Source organism: Talpa occidentalis, unplaced genomic scaffold (assembly GCF_014898055.3).
Source record: "Talpa occidentalis isolate TD23 unplaced genomic scaffold, MPIMG_talOcc4v2.1 talOcc4.11, whole genome shotgun sequence".
Classification (NCBI taxonomy): Eukaryota; Metazoa; Chordata; class Mammalia; order Eulipotyphla; family Talpidae; genus Talpa; species Talpa occidentalis.
This window is the reverse complement of record NW_023601104.1, coordinates 30,068,240-30,093,004: the sequence shown is the minus strand read 5'-3', so window position 1 is coordinate 30,093,004 and position 24,765 is coordinate 30,068,240. Positions and strand designations below refer to the sequence as shown.

At 47.7% G+C, this 24,765-nt stretch overlaps 2 protein-coding genes across 4 annotated transcripts in view; one reads left to right on the top strand and one right to left on the bottom strand.

Annotated features, from left to right (window-relative positions):
• Window positions 1-24: 24 nt before the first annotated feature.
• On the bottom strand, window positions 25-18,613 carry LOC119238731 (proliferating cell nuclear antigen-like). Of its 3 annotated transcripts, none has more exons than XM_037502706.2 (3): window positions 18,562-18,613; window positions 12,859-12,968; window positions 25-2,393 (listed from the first exon to the last, which is right to left on the bottom strand). In XM_037502706.2, exon 3 carries the CDS (start codon window positions 2,262-2,264, stop codon window positions 1,482-1,484), a length of 783 nt encoding a protein of 260 aa, XP_037358603.1. In that variant the 5' UTR covers window positions 2,265-2,393; window positions 12,859-12,968; window positions 18,562-18,613; the 3' UTR covers window positions 25-1,481. The 3 variants fall into 3 exon arrangements, with proteins under 3 accessions (XP_037358603.1, XP_037358602.1, XP_037358604.1); XM_037502705.2 differs by lacking the exon at window positions 18,562-18,613 and adding an exon at window positions 17,402-17,561; XM_037502707.2 differs by lacking the exon at window positions 18,562-18,613 and adding an exon at window positions 16,931-17,197.
• The window catches only part of LOC119238730 (uncharacterized), a 62,105-nt gene continuing 55,885 nt past the window's right edge, over window positions 18,546-24,765 (top strand). The window contains 1 exon segment of the mRNA XM_037502704.2: window positions 18,546-18,639. Coding sequence (XP_037358601.1) covers window positions 18,553-18,639 — 87 coding nt within the window. The 5' untranslated portion in view covers window positions 18,546-18,552.

The window sequence follows — 24,765 nt, the reverse complement described above, 5'->3', positions numbered from 1 at the left end:
AGTGATTAAAAAAAAAGACTTAAAAGCAGCCAGAGAAAATACATGTTTTAAAAATACGGAGGTCAGTGGAGCTACATCTTTAAATACAAAAAGAAAAATATATATTGACTTAAAATATTTTACCCGGGAAAAAAATCTTTAAAAAAATGAAAGTGAAGTCATATGAGATGAAATTAGGTAGTAATGACAAAAAAGCCTGGAAAATTCACAGAATATTTGGAAATTAAGCCACAACTTAAAAATAACTAAATGATCCTAACAAGAAATCACAAGGGAAGTTAGAAAATATTTTAATTAAGAAGAAATCACAAAGGAAGTTAGAAAATATTTCAAAATACATAAGAATGGAAACATAATAAACCAAAACTATGGGATGCAGCTAGAGGGATGTTTAGAGGGACATTTATAGCTGAAAATGCCTATATATTGTAACGAAGAGCTCAAATCAACAATCTAATTTTCCACCTTAAAGCACTGGAAAAGGAGAGCAAACTAAACCTAAAGCAATCAGAGCTAAGGAAATAATGATGATTAGTGTATAAATTAATGAAACAGAGAGCAGAAAAATAGAGAAAATCAGTAAATTAAAAGCTGGTTATTTGAGATGATCAGCAAAATTGGCAAATCTTTAGTTGGAATAGTAAAGAACAAAAGGGATAAGACACAAATTACTAGAACCAGAAACGAAAGAGGGTACATGACTAACTGAACTTACAGAAATAAAATGGATTCTAAAGGACTACTATCAACAAATATACACCAATAAATTGCAACTTAGATGAAATTCCTAGAAAGAAATTATCATATTAATCAAGAAGAAACAGACAATCTAGATAGACCTACAACAAGAAATTTAACTATTAATTTTAAAATGACCCACAGGCTCAGATGTTTTATTGATGAATTCTACCAAACAGTTAAAGAATTAATACCAATTCTTCACAAACTTTTCAAGAAAATAGAAAAAGGAATACTTCTTAACTCATTCTATCAGGTCAGAATTACTCTGATAACAAAAGTAGATAAAAATGTAAGAAAACTACAGATTAGTATCTCTTATGGATATAAACACACAAAAAAAATCCTCAACAAAATACTAGCAAAACATATCCATCAATACATGAAAAGTATTACATACCATGACTATGTAGGATTTATCCAGAAATGGAAAATTGGTTTAGCATCCAAAAATCAATACCTTTTTTTCCAATTTAAGTAACTTGTTTCAATTGAAAACAATTTAGAGACAACATCCTTTTGTTATACAGATCATAATAAGTATTGCTAGGTGAAACGGAAGTATTTTTAGTACCTTAAATCAAATTGTAGAGAACAGGAAAAATAGGTCATTTACAAAACCTATTACCTACATTTGTACTCAGGGGTACAAATTTGATGACAGTGAAGATTTATGTAAATGTTGGCATCTCAGAAGCAGTTCTCAAACACCTTAGCTTTATTTTCTTGGATTTTAAGAATACCTAAGGTCCTTCTTCATCCTTGATCTTGGGAGCCAGATAGTACTTTATATGGCCCATATCAGCAATTTTATATTCTACAGCAAGGGGTACATCTGCAGACATACCGAGTGTTACTGTAGGAGAGAGTGGAGTAGCTTGTGTAAAGAAGATCAGATATCTCAATGCAAAAGTTAGCTGGACCGGCTCATTAACCTCTATGGTAACAGATTCAACCTCTTTTTTACCTCTTGTTTGTGACAACTTAATATTTCCATTTCCAAGCTCTCCACTTACAGAAAACTTCACTTCATCGTTTACACAGGCAATCACAATAGTATCTCCAATGTGACTGAGATCTCGGCATATACGTGCGAATTCAACAGAAGGCATTTTTACTACACAGCTATGTTTTTGTGCTGGAATTCCAAATTGCTCAACATCTAAATCCATTAACTTCATTTCGTAATCTGAAACTTTCTCTTGATTTGGAGCTTCAAATACTAGCGCCAAGGTATCTGCATTATTTTCAGTCCTTAGTGTAATGATGTCTTCATTGCCTGCACACCTTAGTATTTTGGACATGTTGGTGATGTCCACACCTATGGCTAGGTTGCGATCACAGCGGTAAGTGTCAAAGCCCTCTGGGCGCAGGGTGAGCTGTACCAAGGAGACATGGGTCGCATCCATGCTCTGCAGGTTCATGCCGGTGGAGCTGATATCCCAGCAAGCCTCATTGATGAAATCCTTAAGTGCTTCCAGCACCTTCTTCAGGATTGATCCCTGGATTAGGCGTGCCTCAAACATGGTGGCAGAATCCCAACGACAAGGCTACAGGTCGTAGAAAGGAGAAAGGTAGCTGGCTTTGACTTCACGGATGAGAGCGAGCGAATAAACACAGTGGCAAGAGCCTGAGACCCAGGAAGACCGCTTATACTTTATTAATAGAATGGGAGAAAAAAACACAACAGACGATTATCTCACTAGATGCAAAAAGGCATTTGATAAAATCATTCATAATTCATAAACCCATTCATAATAATAATTTTTATAATAATGAATAGACGGGAATTTACCCACTCTGACAAAGGACAAGAGAAAAAGTCCACAGCTAACCTCATACTTAATAGTGAAAGACTTGATGCCTCCCCCTAAGATCAGAAATAAGATAAGGATGTCTCCTCTCGATACTTCTATTAAACATTGTAGTTGAGGTTCTGTTTAGGGCTATTAGGTAAAAAGTTATAAAGGCATCAAGATTGGAAAGGAAAAAGTAAAACCTTTTGAAGATGACATGATCTTATATATAGAAAATCCTAAGGAATCCACGAAAATACTATGAGAACGAATAAACAAACTTAGCAATAGACAAGTTGCAGGCTCAAATATCCATATACACAAATAAACTGTATTTTTTCTTTTTGTTGAAGTAGCATTAGTTTATGATGTATTTCTATATACAGGCCAATAATCTGAAAAAAATTTCAAATTCCATTTATAATAGCAGCAAAAATAATAAAATACTTAAGAATAGATTTAATTCAGAAAACTCTGTTGAAAGTCGTCTAGATAAATGGAAAAATATCCCATTTCCATGGGTCAGGAGAAAGAATATTAGGGTGGAAGAATTCCCCATTTGACCTACAGATGACAACACAGTTCCAATCAGAATCACAGCTTTGTGGGGTTGACAAGGTAATGTTAAAATTCACATAGAATTGCTAGGAACCCAGATTTACCAAAACAATCTAGAAAAAGAAGAACAAAGTTGGAGGAATCCACCCTTCTTGACTTCAAGACTTACTGCACCTTAAATGCTTATTACTAAGTGAAAGAAGCAAACCTGAAAAAGCTATATATACTCTATGTTTCTAACTCTATGAGACATTCTCAAAAAGACAAAACTACAGAGATTGTGACTTCCTCTGCAGAGCACAAAGTTGTTTCAGGGCTGTGAAAATGTTCTGTATATATGATAGATAGATGATTATATATTTGTCCCAATCCATAGAAGAGTGATCTGTAAGGTAAACTATGGATACCGGGTAATTATGATGTGTCAATGCAGGTTCATTTTTGGTTAAAAGAAAAAAGTGTAACATTCTTGTGAGTGATATAACTGGAAGGCAAGGGGTGTATGGGAAATCTCTACATCTTCCTTTCAATTTTGCTCTTAAAAGTCTTGGGGCCTCCCTAGCAGTGCAAGGGGTTAAGATGCAGCACTATGAAGCTATCCACAGCTACTGCACCATGAGTTCGATCCCCTGCTAGGGAGGTGACCCACATAGCACAGCAGACCTCTCCTGACTCATCCACTGCTCCCCTCAGCAGTGTATTTCAGTCTGCCTGTTCTGCTCCCCACTCTGTCTCTGGTGAATCCTCTCACCGCCCCCACACCTCAGGCCTGTACCCCAGTTCTTGTATGCATAAATAAATAAATCTTTTTTAAAAATTAAAAAAAAAAGGAAAGTCTTAAACAAGAAAATGAAGCAGCAACAAAAAATCTTACTATAAAGCAACCAGTGTGTAGTACTGGCATAAGGATACACATACATATCAATCAATGAAATAGAATTGAGAATCCAGAAATAAAACCATGTTTCTATGTTCAATTGATTTTTTTTTTAAGATTTATTTATTTATTTATACAAGCACTGGGTATAGTCAGAAGTGCCGGAGGGTGAGAGAATTCACCAGAGCCAGAGGAGGGAGCAGAGCAGGCAGAAGGACCGAGGTACACTGCTGAGGGGAGCAGCGGGCGGCAGGAGAGGTCTGCACGCCGTGTGGGACCATCCTCTGGTGGCCGGGGAGCAGCCGGGGATCGAACCGGTGCTGCAGAGGCCGCGGGCAGCTTCGCAACCCAGAGCTCAACCACTGCACCACCGGGGAGCCTATCATGAAGTCTTTAAGCCAATAAATTTGATCAGTTAGATAAAATGGACAAATTCCATAATAAAAGACACAAAGGGTGTCAGTGAATTAAAAAAAAAAATAACCTAATTAGGCATACATCTACTAAAGAAAGGGAATTTAGGGCCTCCCCAGTGGCGCAGCGGTTGAGCGCTGGGTTGCAAAGCTGCCCGCAGCCTCTGCAGCGCCGGTTCGATCCCCGGCTGCTCCCCGCTCTGGCTCTGGTGAATTCTCTCACCCTTCCGTGCTTCTGACTGTAACCAGTGCTTGTATAAATAAATAAATCTTTTAAAAAATAATAAAATTATAAAAAAAAAGGGAATTTACTGGAAAAAGGATAGTCCCTTCAACAAATGATGCTGGAGTAATTGGATGGACAGACACAGAGACAAACACACACACTTTGAAAGATATCTATGTGCCCAAATCAACTCAACATCAATGACAGACTTAAAACTTCAAATCATAAAATTACATGCACCTATTAGAATTTCTAAAATGAGGGCCTCCCTGGTGGTCCAGCGGTTGAGCGCTGGGCTACGAAGCTGCCCGCAGCCTCTGCAGCACTGGTTTGATCCCTGGCCACCAGGCGAGGGTCCTAAATGGTATGACAGACCTCTCCTGACCCCTGCTGCTCCCCTCAGCAGTGTACTTCGGTCCTTCTGCCTGTTCTGCTCCGCGCTCTGGCTCTGGTGAATTCTCTCACCCTCCCGCGCTTCTGACTGTACCCAGTGCTTGTACAAATAAATAGATAAATATTTAAAAAAAAATAGAATTTCTAAAATTAAGACAGAAGTGTTTGGTGAAGACATGAAACTATTCTATTATTATAATTTTAGTCCATTGCTGGAGGGATTGTAAAACAGTCTAATCACTTCAGCAAACAGTTTGGCATGTTTTTTTTTTTTTTTTTTACAAATTAAGCATATACTCCTATGATTATGACCCAGCCATTCCACTCCTCAGTATTTATCCTAAATGCATACATCCATACAAAGACTTGTACATGGATGTTCACAGCAGCTTTATTTGTAGTAGCCAAAACCTGGAAACAACTCAAATGTCCATCAACAGGTGAATAGTAAACAAATTGTTGTATATTCATGTAACTCATTACACTCAGCAACAAAAATGGAGCGGCCTATTAAGATATACAATAACATGGATGAGTCTCAAAATGATTATGTTGACTGAAAGAAGACAAGAAAAAGTGCATAGTACACAACTCCTTTATATTAAATTCTAGAAAATGCAAACTGATTTATAGTGACTGAAGGCAGTTCAGAGGTTGCCTGGTGAAGGGTTGGTTTGTGATCCTGTGGTATCTTCTAAACATGTCTGAACTGGCAGCTTCCTCATCTGGAAAAATAATACCAACCCCCGGCCTCAGGGGTTAAAATGCTGTAAGGAGTTTGGGTTCTGCTAGACACAGAAAAATCTCAGGTTGCTTTAAGCACCTCTGCCCCTGCCCCACCACCCTTACCCTTATCTGTTCCTCAAACTGAAGCTAGCTGACTGCAAAACATTTTTAAAATTACACTGGACTTTGTCATATGGTTAAATCTTTTAGATGCCTGATTAAGTTTCTTTGTCTTGAACATTCTTCCAGAAGTTCACATGTGAGCCTCAGGGAGCCCATAGGCCCACAGCAGCCTCAGAGTGTAAAATGGAGCTAAATCCACCTCTTTTCCCTTACCCCAGTTCCTTCTGACTCTCTCACATGCTAATGCGCACTGTGAACCTCCCAGGGTACTGTTGAGGGGTGGCAGGGGAGCAATGGAACCTCCAAAACTTAATTCTTGTAGCAACTACCAACATCTCCCTGAGCAGGGACTACTGCCTGCCCTTTACCTTACTTGGGCTGTCTTTTCTACGCATATCTCTCCTCAGCTCCAACCTTTCATTTCAAACTGCCTGAGAGGCAAGTTTTCTACCAAACCTGACTTTCTTCTCTGTCCTATTCTAGCTCCCTCTGCCCAGGCCTCAGTCAAGGCCCAGTGGCCCCCCTATACACCCCTAAGGCCCTGTAGTTTTTGCCCCCATGACCCCTGGTCTAGCTCCTTAGCTCCTACACCTTTGGGTTCAATTCTCCTTCCTGCCTTGTTGACGAGAAAGCTCCTCTTTGTTTATCTGGTTCCAGTACTGTGGTCTCTCGGGCCTTCCCATCTGGGTAGCTAAAGCCTGCAAATGGTCTCCCACTCTCCTTGGGCACATGATCTTAACTCATGTGCTGAAGGCAGCTGCATCACTGGTGGGATCCAATGTATAGAGGAGGTGCCCTATACACCTCCTCTTTCCAACTAGCTGCCGTTGGAAAGATTGAGTCTAATTGAACTCCTTTGCTTTACAGTGGAGGCACACAGTTGGAGAGAGGTATGTGACCTTACACCACCAGCCAGAAACAAGCCTGAGGGGGGTCTCCTGACAGGCTCCTCCCCATGCCAGGCTTTTTCTGCTACTCACTTAGGGAAGGAAGTCCTCCAGGGCTGAGTGGGGGCCACCTTTTTTTTTTCCCTAGGAAAATAGGTGTCTAGAGCTCACCTACAGACTTTGGCAGAGAGCTGGGTAGAAGCCTCTTGTCAGCCCTGCTTCCCACTCTGTCTCTCAGAGCCTTCCCACCAGCCTTCTGCAATTCCTAGCACTTCCACCACCTGTCACTGCCTGAGGCAGAAAGGACCTTAAAAATCATTCATCCAGGGGGCCCACAAAGTGCTCCCCATTCCTGCACCTCCCCAGATGTATGCACAACTGTGTGTGTAGATTTCTGGAGTGTGCACCTGAAACTCAGTGGGAGTGATATACACTGAGATACAGAACTCACCTGCCATGCCCCTCTATAACACCTTTAGAGATGTTATTGCATGTAAGGTTCTTACAACTGTACCTGGCATATATCAAGTGCTGTTTAAGCCAAGCGTTAGCTTATAGTCTGATTTTATCAACAAGTTTTATTGGAACAGACACAACTATGTTTTTATATTGTCTATGGCTGCTTTCTTGTTACAGCTACAAGGACAGAGTTGAGCAGTTGTAACCCAGATGCAACTGTATGGCTCACAAAAGTCCTAGGAGGATTGGCTGGCACTGTGGCGATGACTATACACATGAACAACAGGGCACCTCCCTGGTAGCGTAAGATGCTATCATTGCTGTGGCCTGAGTTCAATCCCTGGCCAGGGAGATGACCCACATATGGTGCGAAGACCTCCCCTGTCTCACCCACTGCTCCCCTTAGCAGTGTTTCAGTAATCCCACCCATTCTGCCCCCAACTCTGTCTGTGGTGAATCCTCTCACCTCCCGCCCCCCACTCCACACCACTGGCTTACACCCCAGTTCTTCTACGCAAAAAATAAATATTTGAAAAAGAAAATGAAACTGTACTAATTCTCTAGGAAAAACACATTAAAAAAAATATACATGAACAACAGCATGCCCCAAGACACACAGCTAGTAATCTGGGGAGTGAATCTGTATTTGTTTGAGGCTCTTGTAGCACACCTCTACTCTTTACTTACTTTTCACACACAGTGTTCATCATTCACTTTGCATGGGTTCAAGTAGCTGTGCTACCGAGGAGATGGAGGTGGGCAGAGAAAAAGCTGAATTTATAGTTTTGTAGAAGGGCCTCACTCTGCCTCCAGAATCCAAGTAATTAGCCCTGGGTAGCTTTGCTACTGTGATTGCTCCAGATTGGCCTTCTTCTTGCTAGTCAAACATACAAATCTCCTTACCCCAGGACCTTAGCACATGCTAATTCGGCTAGCTCCTTTCTGTCATTCAGGTCCCAGCTCAAATATCTCCACTTGATTAAGAATCCTAGACTACCAGTCCTTATGCTTACACAGCACTTATTGCCATGTGAAATATTTTGTTTACTTATTTTTTTGTTCGTCTTCCTATTTATAATGTGAGGCTTCTGTCCCACTCACTGCTGGAGCCCAGTGCCTAGAACAGTACTTGACACTGTGTATATCCAGTGGCATTCATGGCACTCAATAACCATTTATTAAATGAATGAAATAACTCCTGAAAAGAATGTCAGGTGATGTGGCTTCTCTTTCGGGCTCTGTAAACCTACTCCCTAAGCCACATTCCTCTTTTCTGGGCCTCAGCTGCCTCCTGTATAAGGTGGAATGTGAGGGTTGGATGAAAAGCTCCTAATCTTTTGATTTGAAGATTTTATGATCTAAAAGCCCTTGTGAGGGGCCTGCAATCAGTAGGTCTCGTGGTTAGCAGTTACATTTGGCTGTGAGCGCAGTCCTGGGCTAGGCCCTAGGGACAGATGGGAAAGTCTCTCCGCAGAGGGAGGAGGGAAGGAAGGGGCAGGAGAGTAGGAAGAGCAGACATATAGAATCAGGCTGCAGGGCTGGGAAGGCTCTGAAAGATCTGAGAGCTTCAGTGAAGAAGGGCCCAGAAAAGGGAAGCAGACTTAGAGGGGGCAATCTCACTAAGACTTAGGACTGGGGTTCTGAGGAAGCTCTCTTTCACTTTTTAGCCTATGAGCTTCAGAGTTGTTTAAAATGTGTATAACAAGTATGGATTATTTCTGCAACTGGAAAAAATTTAATGCACATGCCCTTTGATCCAGCTTTGACCCACTTCTAGGAATTCCCCCACAGAGAGAGGCACATGTGAAAAGGTCCACGTACAGGCTAGTCACAGCAGTCTTATTTGAAATAGCAAAAGACTGGAAATAATCTAAATGTCCAGCAAGAGGGGACAGGCTAGACAAACCAGAGCACATCCATGAAATGGAACAGTATAGAGATGTTCAAAAGAACAAAGCAAGTCTGTTAAGTTCATAACCTCCAAGATCTCTGCTAACTTACTGGATTTTCACCCAGACAAATAGCACATGTATTTCCCACACACTGGGAAGACGTGGGGATGGGGTGGGGTGGGTGGAGGTAGAATATAGGGGTGCACAGCTACACATCAGTCATCAGTGGCTCACTCCCTACACTGAGGGCCCAGTCAGAAGTGCCTCCAAGTACACAGGCAGTGAGGAGCGCAGAGAGGGCCTGGAAGGCTAAAGGGCAGAGTTCCAGCTGTCCTAGGAAAAGCACAAATAATAAATAAGAGGAGGGCACAGTCCCATCCACCCACACAAATCACCCAGTCACCATGAACAATGGTCTATAGGAAGCTGCCATTTATGTGAAAAAAATCTATACATACATGGGCCTCCCCGGTGGCGCAGCGGTTGAGCACTGGGTTGCGAAGCTGCCTGCAGCCTCTGCAGCACCAGTTTGATCCCCGGCTGATCCCCGGACACCGGAGGAGGGTCCCACATGGCGCACAGACCTCTCCTGCCGCCCGCTGCTCCCCTCAGCAGTGTACTTCGGTCCTTCTGCCTGCTCTGCTCCCCGCTCTGGCTCTGGTGAATTCTCTCACCCTCCCGCGCTTCTGACTGTACCCAGTGCTTGTATGTATGTATGTACATATATATGTATGTATGTATAAATAAATAAATAAAATATATGATGCTTTGTGATCTAGTCTGACACTATGTCTACAAATAACTCTGGAACCATAACTTTAAAAAAAATTCTATACAGGGCCTCCCCGGTGGCGCAGCGGTTGAGCGCTGGGTTGCGAAGCTGCCCGCGGCCTCTGCGGTGCCGGTTCGATCCCTAGCTGCTCCCCGGCCACCGGAGGAGGGTCCCACATGGCGCGCAGACCCCTCCTGCCGCCCACTGCTCCCCTCAGCAGTGTCCTTTGGTCCTTCTGCCTGCTCTGCTCCCCGCTCTGGCTCTGGTGAATTCTCTCGCCCTCCCGCGCTTCTGACTGTACCCAGTGCATGTATAAACAAAACAACAAACAAACAAACAAATAAAAAAAAATGTCTCTATAAAAGAAAGAAAAAAAAATCTATACATACAAATGTTTATAAATGCTCACAATATTTCTGGAACTAGTATCATTTGCTAGGGGATGGGGTTAGGGAAGAGACTTAATGTTCAATGTTCTTATTGTAAAACTGAGTTACAATTCACATAACTTGAAATGAACCATTTTAGAGTATACAAGTCAATACATTCAGTGTTGTTGACTATCATCTCTATCTACATTTTCATCACCCCCAAAAGAATCCTCCCTGCCCCAGTGTCCATTAGTAGACACTCCCATCGCTACTCCCTGCTCTTCTGGCAATCTCTAATTCACTTTCTGTCTTTTCTGAATGGTTTATATCAATAGAATCATACAATATGTAACCTTTGTGTCTGCTTTTTTTTTAACTTAGCAAGTTTTTGAGATTCATTCCTTTTGATCCTTTTTAAAGATTTTTATACTCCACCTATGGATATACCACAATTAATTTATCCCTTCACCAACTGATGATGGACATTTGGGTCGACAGACACCACCTTTTGGTAATTGTGAATAGTCCTGCTGCTATACAGGTTTTTGTTTGAATATCTATTTTCAATTCTTTGGGTACATATCTAGGAGTGGAATTGTTGGGTCATATGGTAATTTTGTATTTAACTGCAAACTGTTTTCAATACCTTTTGTACCTTGTGAGTTTTATTCCAAGTGAAAATATTAGTTCTTCCAAAAAGAAAATAGAGAAAAATGAAGGTGGACATTCATGGGAAAAAATAATGCATACTATAAATGCAAGAAATTGGCGAACATTTATCTGGGTGATTCCTGGAAGAAAACTGTACATTTGACTCTAGACCTCAATTCAAATTCAAATCTTTGTTCAATTTTAGTTCCAGGAGTGAAGTGCAGGGAGTTCTAGGTTCATATCCCAGTTCTGCCAGTTACGATTGTGCACCCTAGTACAGGTCACTTAGCTTTTCTACATTTCCAATGTAAGGCAAGGAAAAATTACCTCCAGGGGTAGCTGTGAGAACTGAACAAGATCAGCGACATGCTGTGCCTCACCCTGTGCCTGGCTGCCTAGGTTAGCAGTTTTTTTACTAGTAGGGTGCAGGAGTCACCCTTTCCTCTTCTGGAATCACTTCCTCCACAACCTTCTTCACTACGTTTCTTTAATTCCCCACACGCTCCCAGAACTCCTGGAGGCCTGCTGAGCAGAGCCCCCACAATATTTCACTACCTCTTGTGTCAAATAATAGTCCAGCATAGAAGGCAACCAGGGTGTGAGGAGATCAGGTGCTGGGAAAGGAGGCTGCTGTTTGCCAAGGACTGCTCTGGGACAGGGCACATGGTTTGCTCCTAGGGCTATGGAGCCCAGGACCATATGTTTAAAGGAGTTGGGTGGAGGCACAGGGATACAGATGTGTTTAAGTAGAAAAACAACCTAAATTTGTTTTACTTTTACTTAAATTTTTAATTGACAGGCCAGAATGCCAAGCACTGTGTCAAGCTCTGTTGTATGATTCTACACACATCAACCCCACTTCAGAGAAGAGGAAATTGATACTCACAGCCGGTATCTGCCCAAAGTCACAAATATAAAGTAACCAGGTTGGAATTCAGGTCTGTCTTAGTCAAGAATTTGGAAGCTTAACCTCTCTAAGAGGTCAGGGGCCCAGACTTGATTAAGTCCCACTGGAGGTGTTGCAGCGGGGTGAGCAACCTGGGGTGGAGAGTGAGAGTTGCTTCTCCCCAAGTTTAGGCAGAGGCTGGATTACTTTTGGTGGAGATTCAAGTTTGATGCAGATGGTTACATTGATGGATGGGGCTCTGGGGTTCTTTTGTTGGGGTACAAAGATTCTCAAGGTCTACTGCCAAAGATATAGCTGTAGGCATTTTCAGATGGGTCCCAGCTGTCTTTTCCAAAAGGCAATTCAGGACTACAGCCAAATGTGAGGTCCACTGGCTCAGACGACCTCTTGGGTTCCTTTTGACACAGATTCTATGACCTGCAATGCCCTAACACCTATCAAAGGGGAAGCACTCCTTTGAGTTAGGCAAGGCCTCAGGGAAAATGAGGCAGCTGCTTCCTTCCCCTTATGAACAGCAGGTTTTGGGGAAGGCAAAGAAACTAAAGAGGGTAGGGGAGCCTATTGTCACCTACTGTGGTGTAGGTGTGCCACTTCATGCTCCCTTCTCATCCCACCCAGTCACCACTTAATGCAGAGCACCCTCTTGCCCCCCAAGACTATCACTTGTTCTACTGAATTCTGGTCAAGAGCAGCCATTCCTACTTTTGGCCCTTGGTATTTCTCAGAAATTCTGCCCAGTGAAGCAGCTTCCCTAGCATATGAGGCAATTCTGCAGAATTTGCCTGGCCCGGAGGGCGAGACAGGGAGCAGGCCAGAGGGGCATTTTCAGTGACCTTTGGTTCCCTGGGAAGGACTCAAAACCAGTAAAAGTTTAGCAAGTGTCATTTAATGGTTGCCAGAATTTAAAACTATTTTTTTTTTTCTGAACACAGACTTTCTGTGTGATAAAAGATCAATCTGAGGGCTGTACATGAAAAGATCTTCGATTAGTTTTGATTTTTCCTAGAAAGAAAATTTCCAACTCACCCACTTTTGAAATTAAATAGAGAGTATGAAATGAACTCAGTACCTTGCTGTGAGAGCTTAGGTGAGTTGATTTCAGTCACTGAACTTCAGTTTCCACATCTGCAGAGAGCACTGGCCCAGCGGTTGGAACTGGCGATGAGGCAGGGGCTCTGGCTGTTAAGAGAGAGGTGTAAGGAGAGAGCCCAGAGTTCAGGTCAGAAACCTTTGGCCTGCTCAGACACCCCTCGTAGGTTTCTGATTGTTACTTTTAATCCCCTTTCCCATCTTGGGAAGGAAGAAAAACAATCATTGACATGTTAGTATAAAAGCACCTCTCTCAGGGATCTTTCCATGTTAACCCAAGCCTTTTATTCAACATTCATTACTGAATTCCCCACTACCAGGACTTGGGCTGGACACTGAGGATTCCAAGGTGAAAAAAGAAACCATACTTGTGCTCAGGGTTCTACCCTAATTTTCAGCCATGTGGAGACAGAAATACCATCCTTTGAGGGGGGCCAGGGGTGGATGAGACACTACCTCTTGGGAAGACTGGGTTTGAAGTGAAGTTCTTGGTTCTATTCCTTTGCTGATGTTATAATCACCTTTTCTGTTTTCCAAGACTTTTGCGGCTGTCCAATAATTTCCAGAGTTAGGGTTCACTTAATACTCTCAGAAGTCTAGATAGGGCCTCCCTGGTGGTGCAAGGGGTTAAGATGCAACCTATGAAGCTATCCGCAGCCTCTGCAGCAAAGTTCCACGTCTGGCTGGCCAGAGAGCTGCCCGCATGGTACAGCAGACCTCTCCTGACTTGCCCACTGCTCCCCTCAGCAGTATATTTCAGTCAGTCTGCCTGTTCTGCTCCCCACTCTGTCTCTGGTGAATCCTCTCACCCCTACACCTCTGGCCTGTACCCCAGTTCTTGTCTACCTAAATAAATAAATCTTTTTTTTTTATAGATTTTATTTATTTATTTATGCAAGCACTGGGTACAGTCAGAAGTGCGGGAGGGTGAGAGTATTCACCAGAGCCAGAGCGGGGAGCAGAACAGGCAGACTGATGAAATACACTGCTGAGGGGAGCAGCAGGTGGCAGAAGAGGTCTGCGTGCCATGTGGGACCCTCGCCCGTCGGCCGGGGATCGAACCAGCGCTGCAGAGGCTGCGGGGAGCTTCACAACCCAGCGCTTCAACCGCTGCGCCACCGGGGAGGCCCTAAATAAATAAATCTTAAAAAAAAAAAAGTCTGGATAACACTTTGGGAGTCTGAAAATAATCTCTAGTTTTACCATTAGAAAGACTAATCTACCTGCCCACAGTGACTAAACTCAAACCCAGTTTTTTTTTTGCACAACTACTTTGGAAATGCTGCTTGCCTGGATTTGAACCTGGGATCTAGGTCACAATGTGGACCAGCTTAAGAAAAGTAAGAAGAAAAGAGCTCAGGAACTTTGTCCTAAAATGATGCAGTCTCTGATCTTGTTTTGTACCACTTTGATCTTCACCTGCAATATAACAAAGGACCACCGGTGGTAATCACAACCACCAAGTATGTATTAGTCCCCTAAAGTCGTACACTAGTATCCCCATTTTACAGATGAACTGGTTGATATTCAGCTGTTAACTTGCCCATGGTTACAGAATCAGAATTCTATTACAGGGCTGTTTCACACTTTTCAACCAACCATGCCATCCTTCTAATACTTCTGAGCCTCAGTTTCCTAATTGGCAACTGAAGGATATCAGGAATGATGAATTATGTGAGATGGCATATTAACTGCCTGGCACATGAGTAGGAACTTTTAAAAGCCAGCATCGTGTCCCTTCCCTTTCCATTGCACACAAGTGAAGGTTAAACCTGTAAGTGCCAAGAAAATACACATCAGACACACTCCACTCTTTGGACTTCCAGGTCACCCTCTCTACCTGCTTTCTTATTGCTCAGGCTTTCCTGATGGGGGGCTGGGTTTAGAATGGGAAGCTGCCTGAAAGCAGCCAGGCACACCCTGAAGATGCTGGATCCCAAAGCAGCATTACTCAAGAGTGAGGACACCTGACTCTTTTCTATATCCTAAAAATGAAATATCAAAGGATAATATGACAATAAATTTTTAAAAAGGGGCCATAAGCACCAGATAACCCAGAAGTCCCAGGAATGGGTCAGCAAAAGCTTATTGAACACACACTACTGTAAGTGCCCACCACTCACCAAGCTCCCTGCCAGAGAAGGAGCTGCAGAGTTTGAGGGGTAAGCCTCTATGCATCTAGACACTTCTTGGAGTCAAAGATTTTCCCATCTGCTAGGTGAGACTGCCAGACAAGTTATTTCCAGGCTCAAGAAGGCACTCTGAGCACTTTTGGGAAAGGGATTGGCTGCCAGCAAAGGTCAGGAAACTGGGGGAGAGGGGTGGTTCCAGGTAAAGGGAACCAAAACATGAGAAGCTCAGAAAGGATGAGGAGCCTAGCAAGGGATTGGGGAGCCTTGAAGAAGCTGCTAAGGTTGTACAACACGGTCACAGTTGCAGGAGACAAAGATAAAGCAGATCAAGCAGTCAGATTTATGTACACCCTGAAAGCTTCTCTCAGCAACCCCATTTGTATCATCCCTGAGTGGACACAAAGGGTGCTCATGCTAGGCTGGATGGGAGCTTTGCATTTATATGATCTCCAAATTCCTTTGAGGTCAGAGGTTCTCCCATTCTCTGGGCTGTGGAGGATACACTGCTTCCAAAGTGCTTAAGGACTGGTCATACCTATAAGAAACTTCCTGGGCCATTAAGACTTCATAAAAGGCGTTTCTTATGAAGGCAAAAAGGAATAAAACTAGAAGTAAACGTTTAACAAAAGATAAGTTAAATTATGGCACATTTAATGGGGGTAAAGTAATCATTAAAAATCATGACTCAGCTTGCGATAAATTGACGAAAAATTGAGTTTTTAAACTGTATGTTCAGTATAGATTGCAATTTTGTTTTTTAAACTATGGAAGGACAAAAAGATTAGAAGGCAGTATTAATAATCGCTCTAGATGGCAGATTGTTTTGTAAACCATTCTCTATCTTCCAGCTATTCGACAATGAACACTCGCTGCTATTATCATCAGAAGAACAATTAACATTACTTTAAAAATAATTATCAGCATCATGTTATGAAAAAATACAACAATGGGTGGCCACTGTGGACCCTGTGTCATTAGTCATCTCTTTAGCTTTCAACTTCCTCATCTGAACTACAAGGTGAGAATTTCCTTCTCTTTGAAAATTTCAGACTAACTTCTAGAGGATACCTGAGTTTAGAAAACTGGCCAGTCTAGAAAACTCCTCCTTCTAGGAAAAATGGGGATGAAAATGGAGATGAAACAGGGTCTCAGGGGAAGGGAGGGTTTAGATGGATATTAGAGAAAGGAAGACTAATCCTGGGCAAAAGTTGGAGACATGACTGATGGGAAAAACCTATTCTCGAAAAGGTATGGAGGGGGAAAGTCACCATGGACTGAGACCTGTTTAGGATGATCAGGATATCTGCGGGTTCACAAGGTAGGCTCCATCTGGAGGTGCCAGCCACTAATAAGTACCGAGAAAACTCCAGGTAAAGCGAAGCACCTATTATATGGAATGACAGTGCCTGACTCTTACAGGAGGCAGTTTCCCTCCTACGAGGGTGCGAAACAAGTGTTGGCAATAGGGGTTGTGGGAAACTAAGGTTCCCCTGGCCTTGCCGCCAGCACACAGTAGGTGTTCAACAATTATATACCGAAAGAACAAAATGACCTTGGGAGAGATATGGCCCATCTCTAGGCCTCAGTTTACTCATCGCACAGAGGAGGACGGAGGCTAAAATTTGCTGGGAAAACTAAGCCAGAGAAACACAGTTCATTCTCCTGCATGGCTGTGCTAACCCTATATAAGCAGGTCGCCATATTGAGGCCCTCCAGGGTTGAGTTACTTGTCCCAGGTCTGGTATCCTAACTCACTGGCGAGCGCAAACCAAGTTTTTCCCACACACCACGGAGGCTGCGAGTCGCTTTCAAATTTAAAAACCTGGTTTGGCGGAGAGTCAGAACAGAAAGCAGGCACCCGTCGTCAGAGCACCCCCGGTGACGCGGGGCCCCGCCGGGGACTCGCAGGGCTCCCCTCACCTATCCGCAGGGTCTTCCAAAGTCCCGACAGGGCCTGGATTTCAGGTCCCGGGTGTCCCTACCGTCACAGCTCCAGATCCGGGGCGCTGGGGAGGGGCCCCGTCCTGAGGGAGCTCCGCAGCGTTCAAGGCGGCCGCTCCTGAAGCGCGACCCGAAGCGGGCGCGAGTTTTTACTAGATGGCGGCCGGGGCGACCCCAGTAGGTGCGGTTTTCAAAAGTCAGAGTAAAACCCACTGGGTGGTCACGCCCTGGAGACCCGCGGAGGGTGGAGGTCACGGCGGCTGCTTCCCCTCCCCCCAGGCCTCAGGTTCGGAGCGGGGGGGGGGGGGGAAGGCGTGTGAACGGGCGCCTCCCGGGGCGGGGGGCGCGCTTAAGGTGCGGGAGGAGAGAGCCCAGGAGCCGGGTGGGAGGGAAGAAAGCCAAGGGGACCATCGCCGTCATTCCAGACACGCCGCGCCCAGGAATACAGACCATTGGGGTTCCACAGACTCGTCACCCGCCCGGAGTCCTCTCCAGTGACTGGGGCCGGGGAGGAGAGCTAAGTCCCACCCTCCGGGCCGGGCGCCTGGGGCCAGAGAGGGGAAGTGATTTCCTCAAGGTCACGCAGCAAAGCTGCGCCCGGACAGGCGAAAGCCCGGCTGGCCGCCCCCGCCGCCCCCCGCGCCGGCGCCCCGGAACCCCGTCTCCGACGGCCGCGCGCGCGGGGAGGGCGGCGGGGGAGCGGGGCCGGGAGCGGGCGGCGGGATGGGGCGGGGGGAGGGAAGGGAGCTCGCCCGACATCCCATAACCTCGGCGCGGGGCGTGAGGGGCGCCTCCTTCCGGAAGTCGCCGGCTCCAGCGCTCCCCTTCGGGCGCCCCTAGCGTGGGGCCGTCCGGGCGGGGATGCCGGGGGACCGGGGGCGCGGGGCGCCGCGCGCCCGGCTCCACCTCTCGAGGGCTGGACCCGCGCCGCGCGCGCGGCCCCTTTAAGAAAGTTCGCCGGGTGAGTTCATCAAAGTTTAAAAACTCGCCGAGGAGCCGGGAAAGGGGCGCGGGCGCGGGCGGGGGCGCGGGCGGGGGGGCCGGGCCGAGGGGGAAGCCCCGCCGGAGGCTGGCGCGGCGCGGCCCGGGCCGGGGCGAGCCCGAGTGGGCGGCGGGGATTGGCTGCGCGTTCCCCCGGAGACCGCTAGGCGGGCGGGGGCGGGGGCAGGCCGGGCCCCAGCTGAGGCCGGTTCCGGCCCCCGCCCCCCGCCCCCGCCCCGCCCCCCGCCGCCCGGCGCCCGCCCCCTCCCCCGGCGCCCGCCCCCCGCCGCCGCCGCCGCCGCTGCCGCCGCCGCCGCCGCCGCGGCCGCGGGCACACTCGCCGGGCGCAGTGAAAAGGCGGAGGCGGCGGCCGCTCCGGCTCGGCTCCGGCCCCCCGTGCCGCCCGCGCCCCCGCCGCCGCCGCCCGCCCCGCCAAACTTGATGTGACCCCGGCCCGACGCGGCCGCCCCTCTCGCCGCCCCGCGCGCCCCCCGCCCCCCGCCCCCGCCCGCCCGCACCTCGGGGCGCACCGCTCGCCGCGCCCCTTCCCTCCTCGCCGGCCGGCGCCGCGCTCGCCCTCGGCGGCCCTTCCCCGCGCCGCCCGCCCCACCCCCCGCACCATGAGCAACCTGAAGCCGGACGGCGAGCACAGCTCCGGCGCCGACCCCGGCTCGGGCGCGGGCTCCGGCGGCAGCCTGGAGGAGGAGGTGGGTCGGCGGGCCGGGCGGGCGGCGCACGCGGCGGGGGCTGGCTGGGCGCGCGGGGCCGCTCTGGCAGTCGCTCCCGGCGCCTTCCCGCCGCTGCCCTTCGGCCGGGGAGGAGCAGCGGGTGTCCGGCGGGTGGGGGCGTGCGGCCTGGACTGCCCCGCCGGGCGGGCATTGTCTCCCCGCCCTCCCCGGCTTGGGGCGGGCCGCGCGCGGGCTGCCGTCCGTGCGTCCCGCGGTGGGCGAGCGGCGCGGCGTCCGCCCGCCGCCCGCGCCCGCGCCGCCCCGGCCCCTCGCTCCCCGCCGGGAGCCACGCTCTTCCGAGGGGCTGCGCCCGCGTGGCCGGGACTCCCGCCCCGGCTGCTGGGAGCTGAGGGGGATTAGCCCGCCGCGGCGGGCGGCACCTTCACCCCCTTGCACTTTCCACCCTGACCCCTCCCCGTGACCTTGGAGGCTCGGCCGCCCGCTCTGCACCTTGGTTCACTAGAGCTGTGGTCATGGACGAGCTTTCTTCACGGCCCCAGAACCTGGGCTTTGGCAAAGAGGTCAGCCGGCGCTCAGAGTTGGGAAGGAGATGCCTGAAGACACTTAGTTCCCGGCCCTCCTCCCTCCCGGCTTGCTCAGCAACCAAGTCAGGACCCCTGGCCCCGGGTGGGAGTCTGCGGGGAGAGGCGACCTTGTCTAGCCCGTGGGCCAGGTGCTAAGGGGCGCGAGGGTGAGGCCTCTCCGTGGAAACACCAGCAGCTGCGTGGTCAGTGGGATGGCGGAACCGGGGAGGATGCGTGTGTAGAGTGGGGTGGTGGATATAAGCCTTAAAGCGCTTAGCGAGTGGAGATCAGGAGCTGGAAGGCTGAGACAAAAACTATGTAGGAAGGGGACAGGCTTCCCAGCTCCCTCCAGGGCCTCTGGCCTCTGCTGTGTCACTCCAGGGCTAAGAGACCTTTCCTGCCCCGCCCTGGCATACTTTTGCCCAGGAAACCAAAGGCCAGTTATCCACCCTGAGCTTCTTTCCCTTTGGTCTGGGGGAGAGACCACAGAGCCCCTGGTGGGGGGCTGGTATTGCTCCCTCACTCCTGTCCAGTGGCCATGAGGCCCTCTGTGCTTTAGGTTTGGTGCACAATGGCAGCAGTGGCCCACTGGCGGGCTGGGCTCCTCGCTGCGGAAGGGATGGTGGTGGTGGTAGCAGCGGCACACTGGCAGCTACCACTCTCAGCAATTCAGAGGCCTGCTGCCAGTCTCAGTCCGCCAATGGCATGACATCTTGAGATTCTAGGCCTAGATCCCCCTTTTGGAGGAGAGGAAGGGGGAATATAAATCTTCACTATGAAGGGTGGCAAGGGAGGACCTGACATCTGTCCACTAATGTGATGGGGGTTCTAGTTTGGTAGGGTTGTTTTAGCTCCTGAAGGCCTTTTCCTCCTTGGACTTTGATGCTGATAGACCCTTGGCTTTTGGGGACCTTAGCCCCATCCTGACTTTACCTTGTTCAGAATCTCCCCAAAGAGCTGGGAGGAGGATGACAGAGTTGCTGTGTGTGTGGTGGGGACGGAGGAGTTCTGATTAGCCTTAGTGGGGTAGAGGAGCTGTCTCATGTGAACTTGGGAAAGAACCCGGAGTGCTACTTCTGCTAGGGGGACTCAACACCACCCAAGAGACCAGGCTGACCCTCAGACCCAACATTGAAGTGAACCATGTAACCAGGCTAAAGTCTTGAGAGAGTATTTAAGGTACTGGTCACTTATTTCTGAGTGCCTTTTCTGTGAGAGAGAGGGCAGAGTCCTCAAGAAATGGGATTCTGCTGTTCTCCTTGGGGACAGAGGTGTTCTACAGCAGTGGTGTGATTCTTGGTGGGGATTGTCAGTGCTACCGATGTTTTGAACGGCCCGTGTTCAACAGATGCGTAAGGGTTCTTGGGACCTCCTGGAGCCCAGCATGTGCTCTGGTCTGGTAAGGCCAGTCCCCTCCCCTCAATAGCCTTCTGGGACAGTGGGTCAAGTGTTGTTCTGCCAGGGTTCTGTCTTGGGTTGGTAGCTTGACTGGAACTGGACTCCTTCACTGTAATTTTAGGTGTATCTCCTAGGCAATCAGTTCCTCAATCCTCAAGAGCTGCCATCAGGAGAATCTGCATTAGCACTGGTGGTTTACTCTCACCGCAGACCCAGGCCGGCTCTTCCCAAAGGAGTGTTGGTGATTAGCAAGCCTAGAAAACCAAGGAACCTTACTTGCCGGTCATAAGACCTCATTTTCTGAAAATATTAGCTTGTTGGATAAAAGGGTGTATTTTCATGGTTCTTGGAAGGGGTATCTGTGGAATTTCTTTTCTTAAACTGCTTTGTAGAACCTTGCCTCTCCCTGCTTACCTACCCTGTCCATGAGGGTACATTCATATCATAAACTTTAGGTTCCTTTTCTAGACCAGGGGTCAGGGATACAAGTGAAAGATCACAGACTAGGAGATGAGAAGGACTTGCCAGGAAGTGATGGTATGTTAAATGCAACTGTGGGTAAAATAAAGAGATATCCACATGTGGCCCGATGGTCTGCAGAGAAATCAGAGGTCCGCCCTCCCCACATGTGGCCGAGGAGATTATTAGACTGTGAGGATGAATGGCCTTCCAAGAGGAGGGAGTAGTATGTATAAAAGTTGGGGGTGGGGGTTGGATTGTGGACCGCATAGCTTGTTTTGGTGACTCCCAAGAGTTTCCTTTGTTGCAGCAATATTGAGGCCACATTTTGAAGAATCTGAAATCATGCAGACTTGGGGGTAGTTGGCATTATTTTGTCTCTTGGAAGGATGAGGTGTTAGAAGCATTGATACCTTTTGAAAGCTAAGGAGGACAATGAGGAATTGGGGCTGAGTCTGCACAGGAGGAACTAAGTGTCCCCTCCTTTTTAAAAAGATTTATTTTTATTTATTTATGCACACAAGAACGAGTGTAGGCCAGCGATGTGAAGGGGGGGCCGGGGGAGGGAGGGTGAGAGTTTTCACCAGAGACTGAGTGGGGAGCAGAACAGGCGAATCTACTGAAATACACTGCTGAGGGGAGCAGTGGGTGAGACAGGAGAGGTCTGCTGTGCCTCCACTGGCCAGGGATTGAATGCATGCTGCAGTTGCTGGCAATAGCTTCACAGTGACTTAACCCCTGTGCCACCAGGGAGGCCCTAAGTGTCCCTTTCAAGCTGGATGCTATAGCCTACCCCAGGCATGTCAGGGCTGCTGCTGGAGCTCCACAAAGCGAGTTAATACAGCATGTGAACCCCACTCAGGTCAAATTTGCCTGAAAATTTGTATTACTGAACCCCAGATGCAAGTATATCGACTAGAAGTTAGGTTGTTTTGGGGCTATATGTAATTTGAAAGTATATTGTATTTTGCAAATGGAAACTTAAATTTCATAATGCAAGGTAACGCTAAGTTACTAAAATTATTCATGGGGGGGGGGTTCCCTGAAAGGGAAAAGGTGGTAAGCTATAGAAAAGCAGGGATTGATGGCAGCTGAGGGGAGTACAGTTTGACCTTATGATCGTGACCCCTCAGCACCCTTCCACCTCTATCTTTGCTTGTCCATTGTATCTACCAAAGCAAACCAAGGTGGCCCCTTGTGGGCTGGGAAGCCTGTTTTCTCTTGGTGTTTCTGAAGAACCGGCCAGGTCCCTGGCTCCTAGCAGGAGAGGCAGGGTTAACACTGCAGGTAAGTGTGAAGAAATGCTGGGGTCTAGTGTGTGACTTGGGCACCTTTCCTTTTCATTTCTCTGCCTTCAAAAGCATTTGACAAAATCTAGATGTCTTGGTTTTCTTACTGCAGGCTGCTTTGGGTATGAGGGAAGGGGATTCTATGCTTCGGGCCTTTTCCCTGGAAACAGGGCCCAGATCAGTGGATTCAGGACGATTCTGGTAGGTCAGGCCCCTGTCCTCCCTGGGGATTATTGTAGTTATGTCCCCTCTGCTCAAATAACCTAATAGAGAGACTGGACTAATTATAGTAAGCACATAGATATTTGTGCTAGGCATTGCTCTCTAAGCACTTTATAATTTTTACTCATTTAACTTTCACAACAGCACTATGAAATACATACATTATCATCACCTCATTTTACAAATGAGGAAACTGAGGCACAGAGGTTAAATAACTTTTATGGAGCAAATAGGTAAGTTGAGATTTGAAACCACAGTTTGTTTTAATTACATAATCTGTTGTTCTGTTGTATATTATGGTTGTTGTTGAGACTAAAGTTTTTGAGGCCTGAGCTTTGGGTGATACCAGGGTGCTAACTCAAAGCCCAGAGGTTGACTCCAGGCTAGTTTCCTTTGGGCTGCTGGCATCCCAGACTGAGTGATGATGGGAGCTGTGAGCCCCTGCAAGAGAATCATTTTATCACAGATACTGTTTAGAATTGCCATTACATACATGGTGATGGTAAAAACCACACCAGGTCGGTTTTATTTTTCAATTACTTGCAGAGAGTATACCCCTTGTTGCCTGGACACAGCCTCACTGCTTTCAGAGCGCTCTTGGTACCCTGATGCTTTGGGCAACTTAACAAAAGAAGTGATACTGTCTCTAAAATGACTACCTAGCTTTTTTTGGGGGGTGGGGGGGTAGTCCCTTAGGTCTCCTTAGCTCCTCCTTCCCTGCATAGGGCAGCCTGGCTAACGTCCCAATAAGAACTAGCTTCTAAATCCCACTCAATGTTTGGACATCTGACTTCTCATCCCCATCTCCAGAAGGGGGGTGCTGGTGCATGCTGTAATTAGAGTCAAGACTTGAGTGGTGGATGCCTAGCTTTGCTCTCAAGCTTTCTACCTACTTACTCCACTGGGCCTCCAGACAGTCCTGAGATGCAGAGAAGTCTGTCCCTGGCCCAGTTTCAGCCTGGTTCATTTACCGAGAACCGAGTTAGAGTGTCAGGCTGTGGCAGGGCACTGGCCTCCAACTTCTGCTTGGCCAGTGATTTGGGACAGTGGCAACTTCTGGTGCCTCATCAGTTCCTCTGTCCTGACTGTGGTTGTCTCAGAGGGGTGCTGATAGCCCTGGCAGAGGCCGTCACTTATACTTCCAATATCATGCTGTGGAGAGGTGTCCCAGAGCCCCTTCCACTGTCCACCCAGGGTTCAGCATGGCCTCCTTGCTTTCTGTTTCTTCCCATAATCCATCATTGCATGGAAAGAATAAGGTTACCTCTGAGATGAATCAAGGCTAGACAAGTGTCAGGATTGTTGGGTCCTCCTTTCTGAAGAATCCACTGGTGGACCCATTCTCACCGGAGGCCTCGGGAATGGAACATCAGTTGGCTGTAATGGGAGGGTCTGCCTAGGCCCATCTGCTATAGCCTTTAGTCATTCACTGCCCACTGGACAGAGGCTCTTGGCTGTCCCAAGTCATCAAGGCTGATTGTATAATTCTGAACAGGCCTCAGATGCCCAGGGAGAAAGGGCAGTGCTTGACCTGCCCTGCCATAGTCTAAGTGTCAGGAGTACCTGGCTCCTCTTTGTGGCTAGCCAGCCTCCCTCTCCCTGAGCACATCTTGAGCTTTTATTAGGGCATCAGGAGAGGTTACTGGAATAGGACCTGGGACTTTTTGAGAACTCTGTTGTTGCAAATGCTCTGAAGTTCTGCCCAGACTAGTCGAGGCTCTTTATGTATAGTTGTGGCCAAATCCAGGCACAGCTTGGGATGGAGGGGTGCTCATTTTAATTTGTGTCGGGGGAACTCTAAACATGATGCAGATCCTGGAAGCACCTCCAGAGATCTCCCAGCAGCAGGTTAAGTTAGGAAACATCTTTTGTCAGATTTCATCTGCCTCAGTCAAGTGGTAGGCAAGTGTGGTAGCTCAGTGCTGTGTGTTCACTGTGTTGTGTGTTCACACTGGAATAACAGCACATGGTTTAAGGGTTGGAGGTACTGATTTTGGAACTGCAGGGAAGTGGTATTGCCTGAGGCCAATGCCTTGAATCTATGGAATGACGTTTGGCAGTGATGACAACTGCAGCCCTTGCTAGGCATGGGCAATAGATCTTCCTTGACTAGCCACACAGGAGAGGCAGGAAAGTGGGTGGCACAGGGAGCCTCGCCTGGGAGGCCTCTATGCTAGAGTGTCCTGTGAGCCCACCCATACTGAGCTACCTCT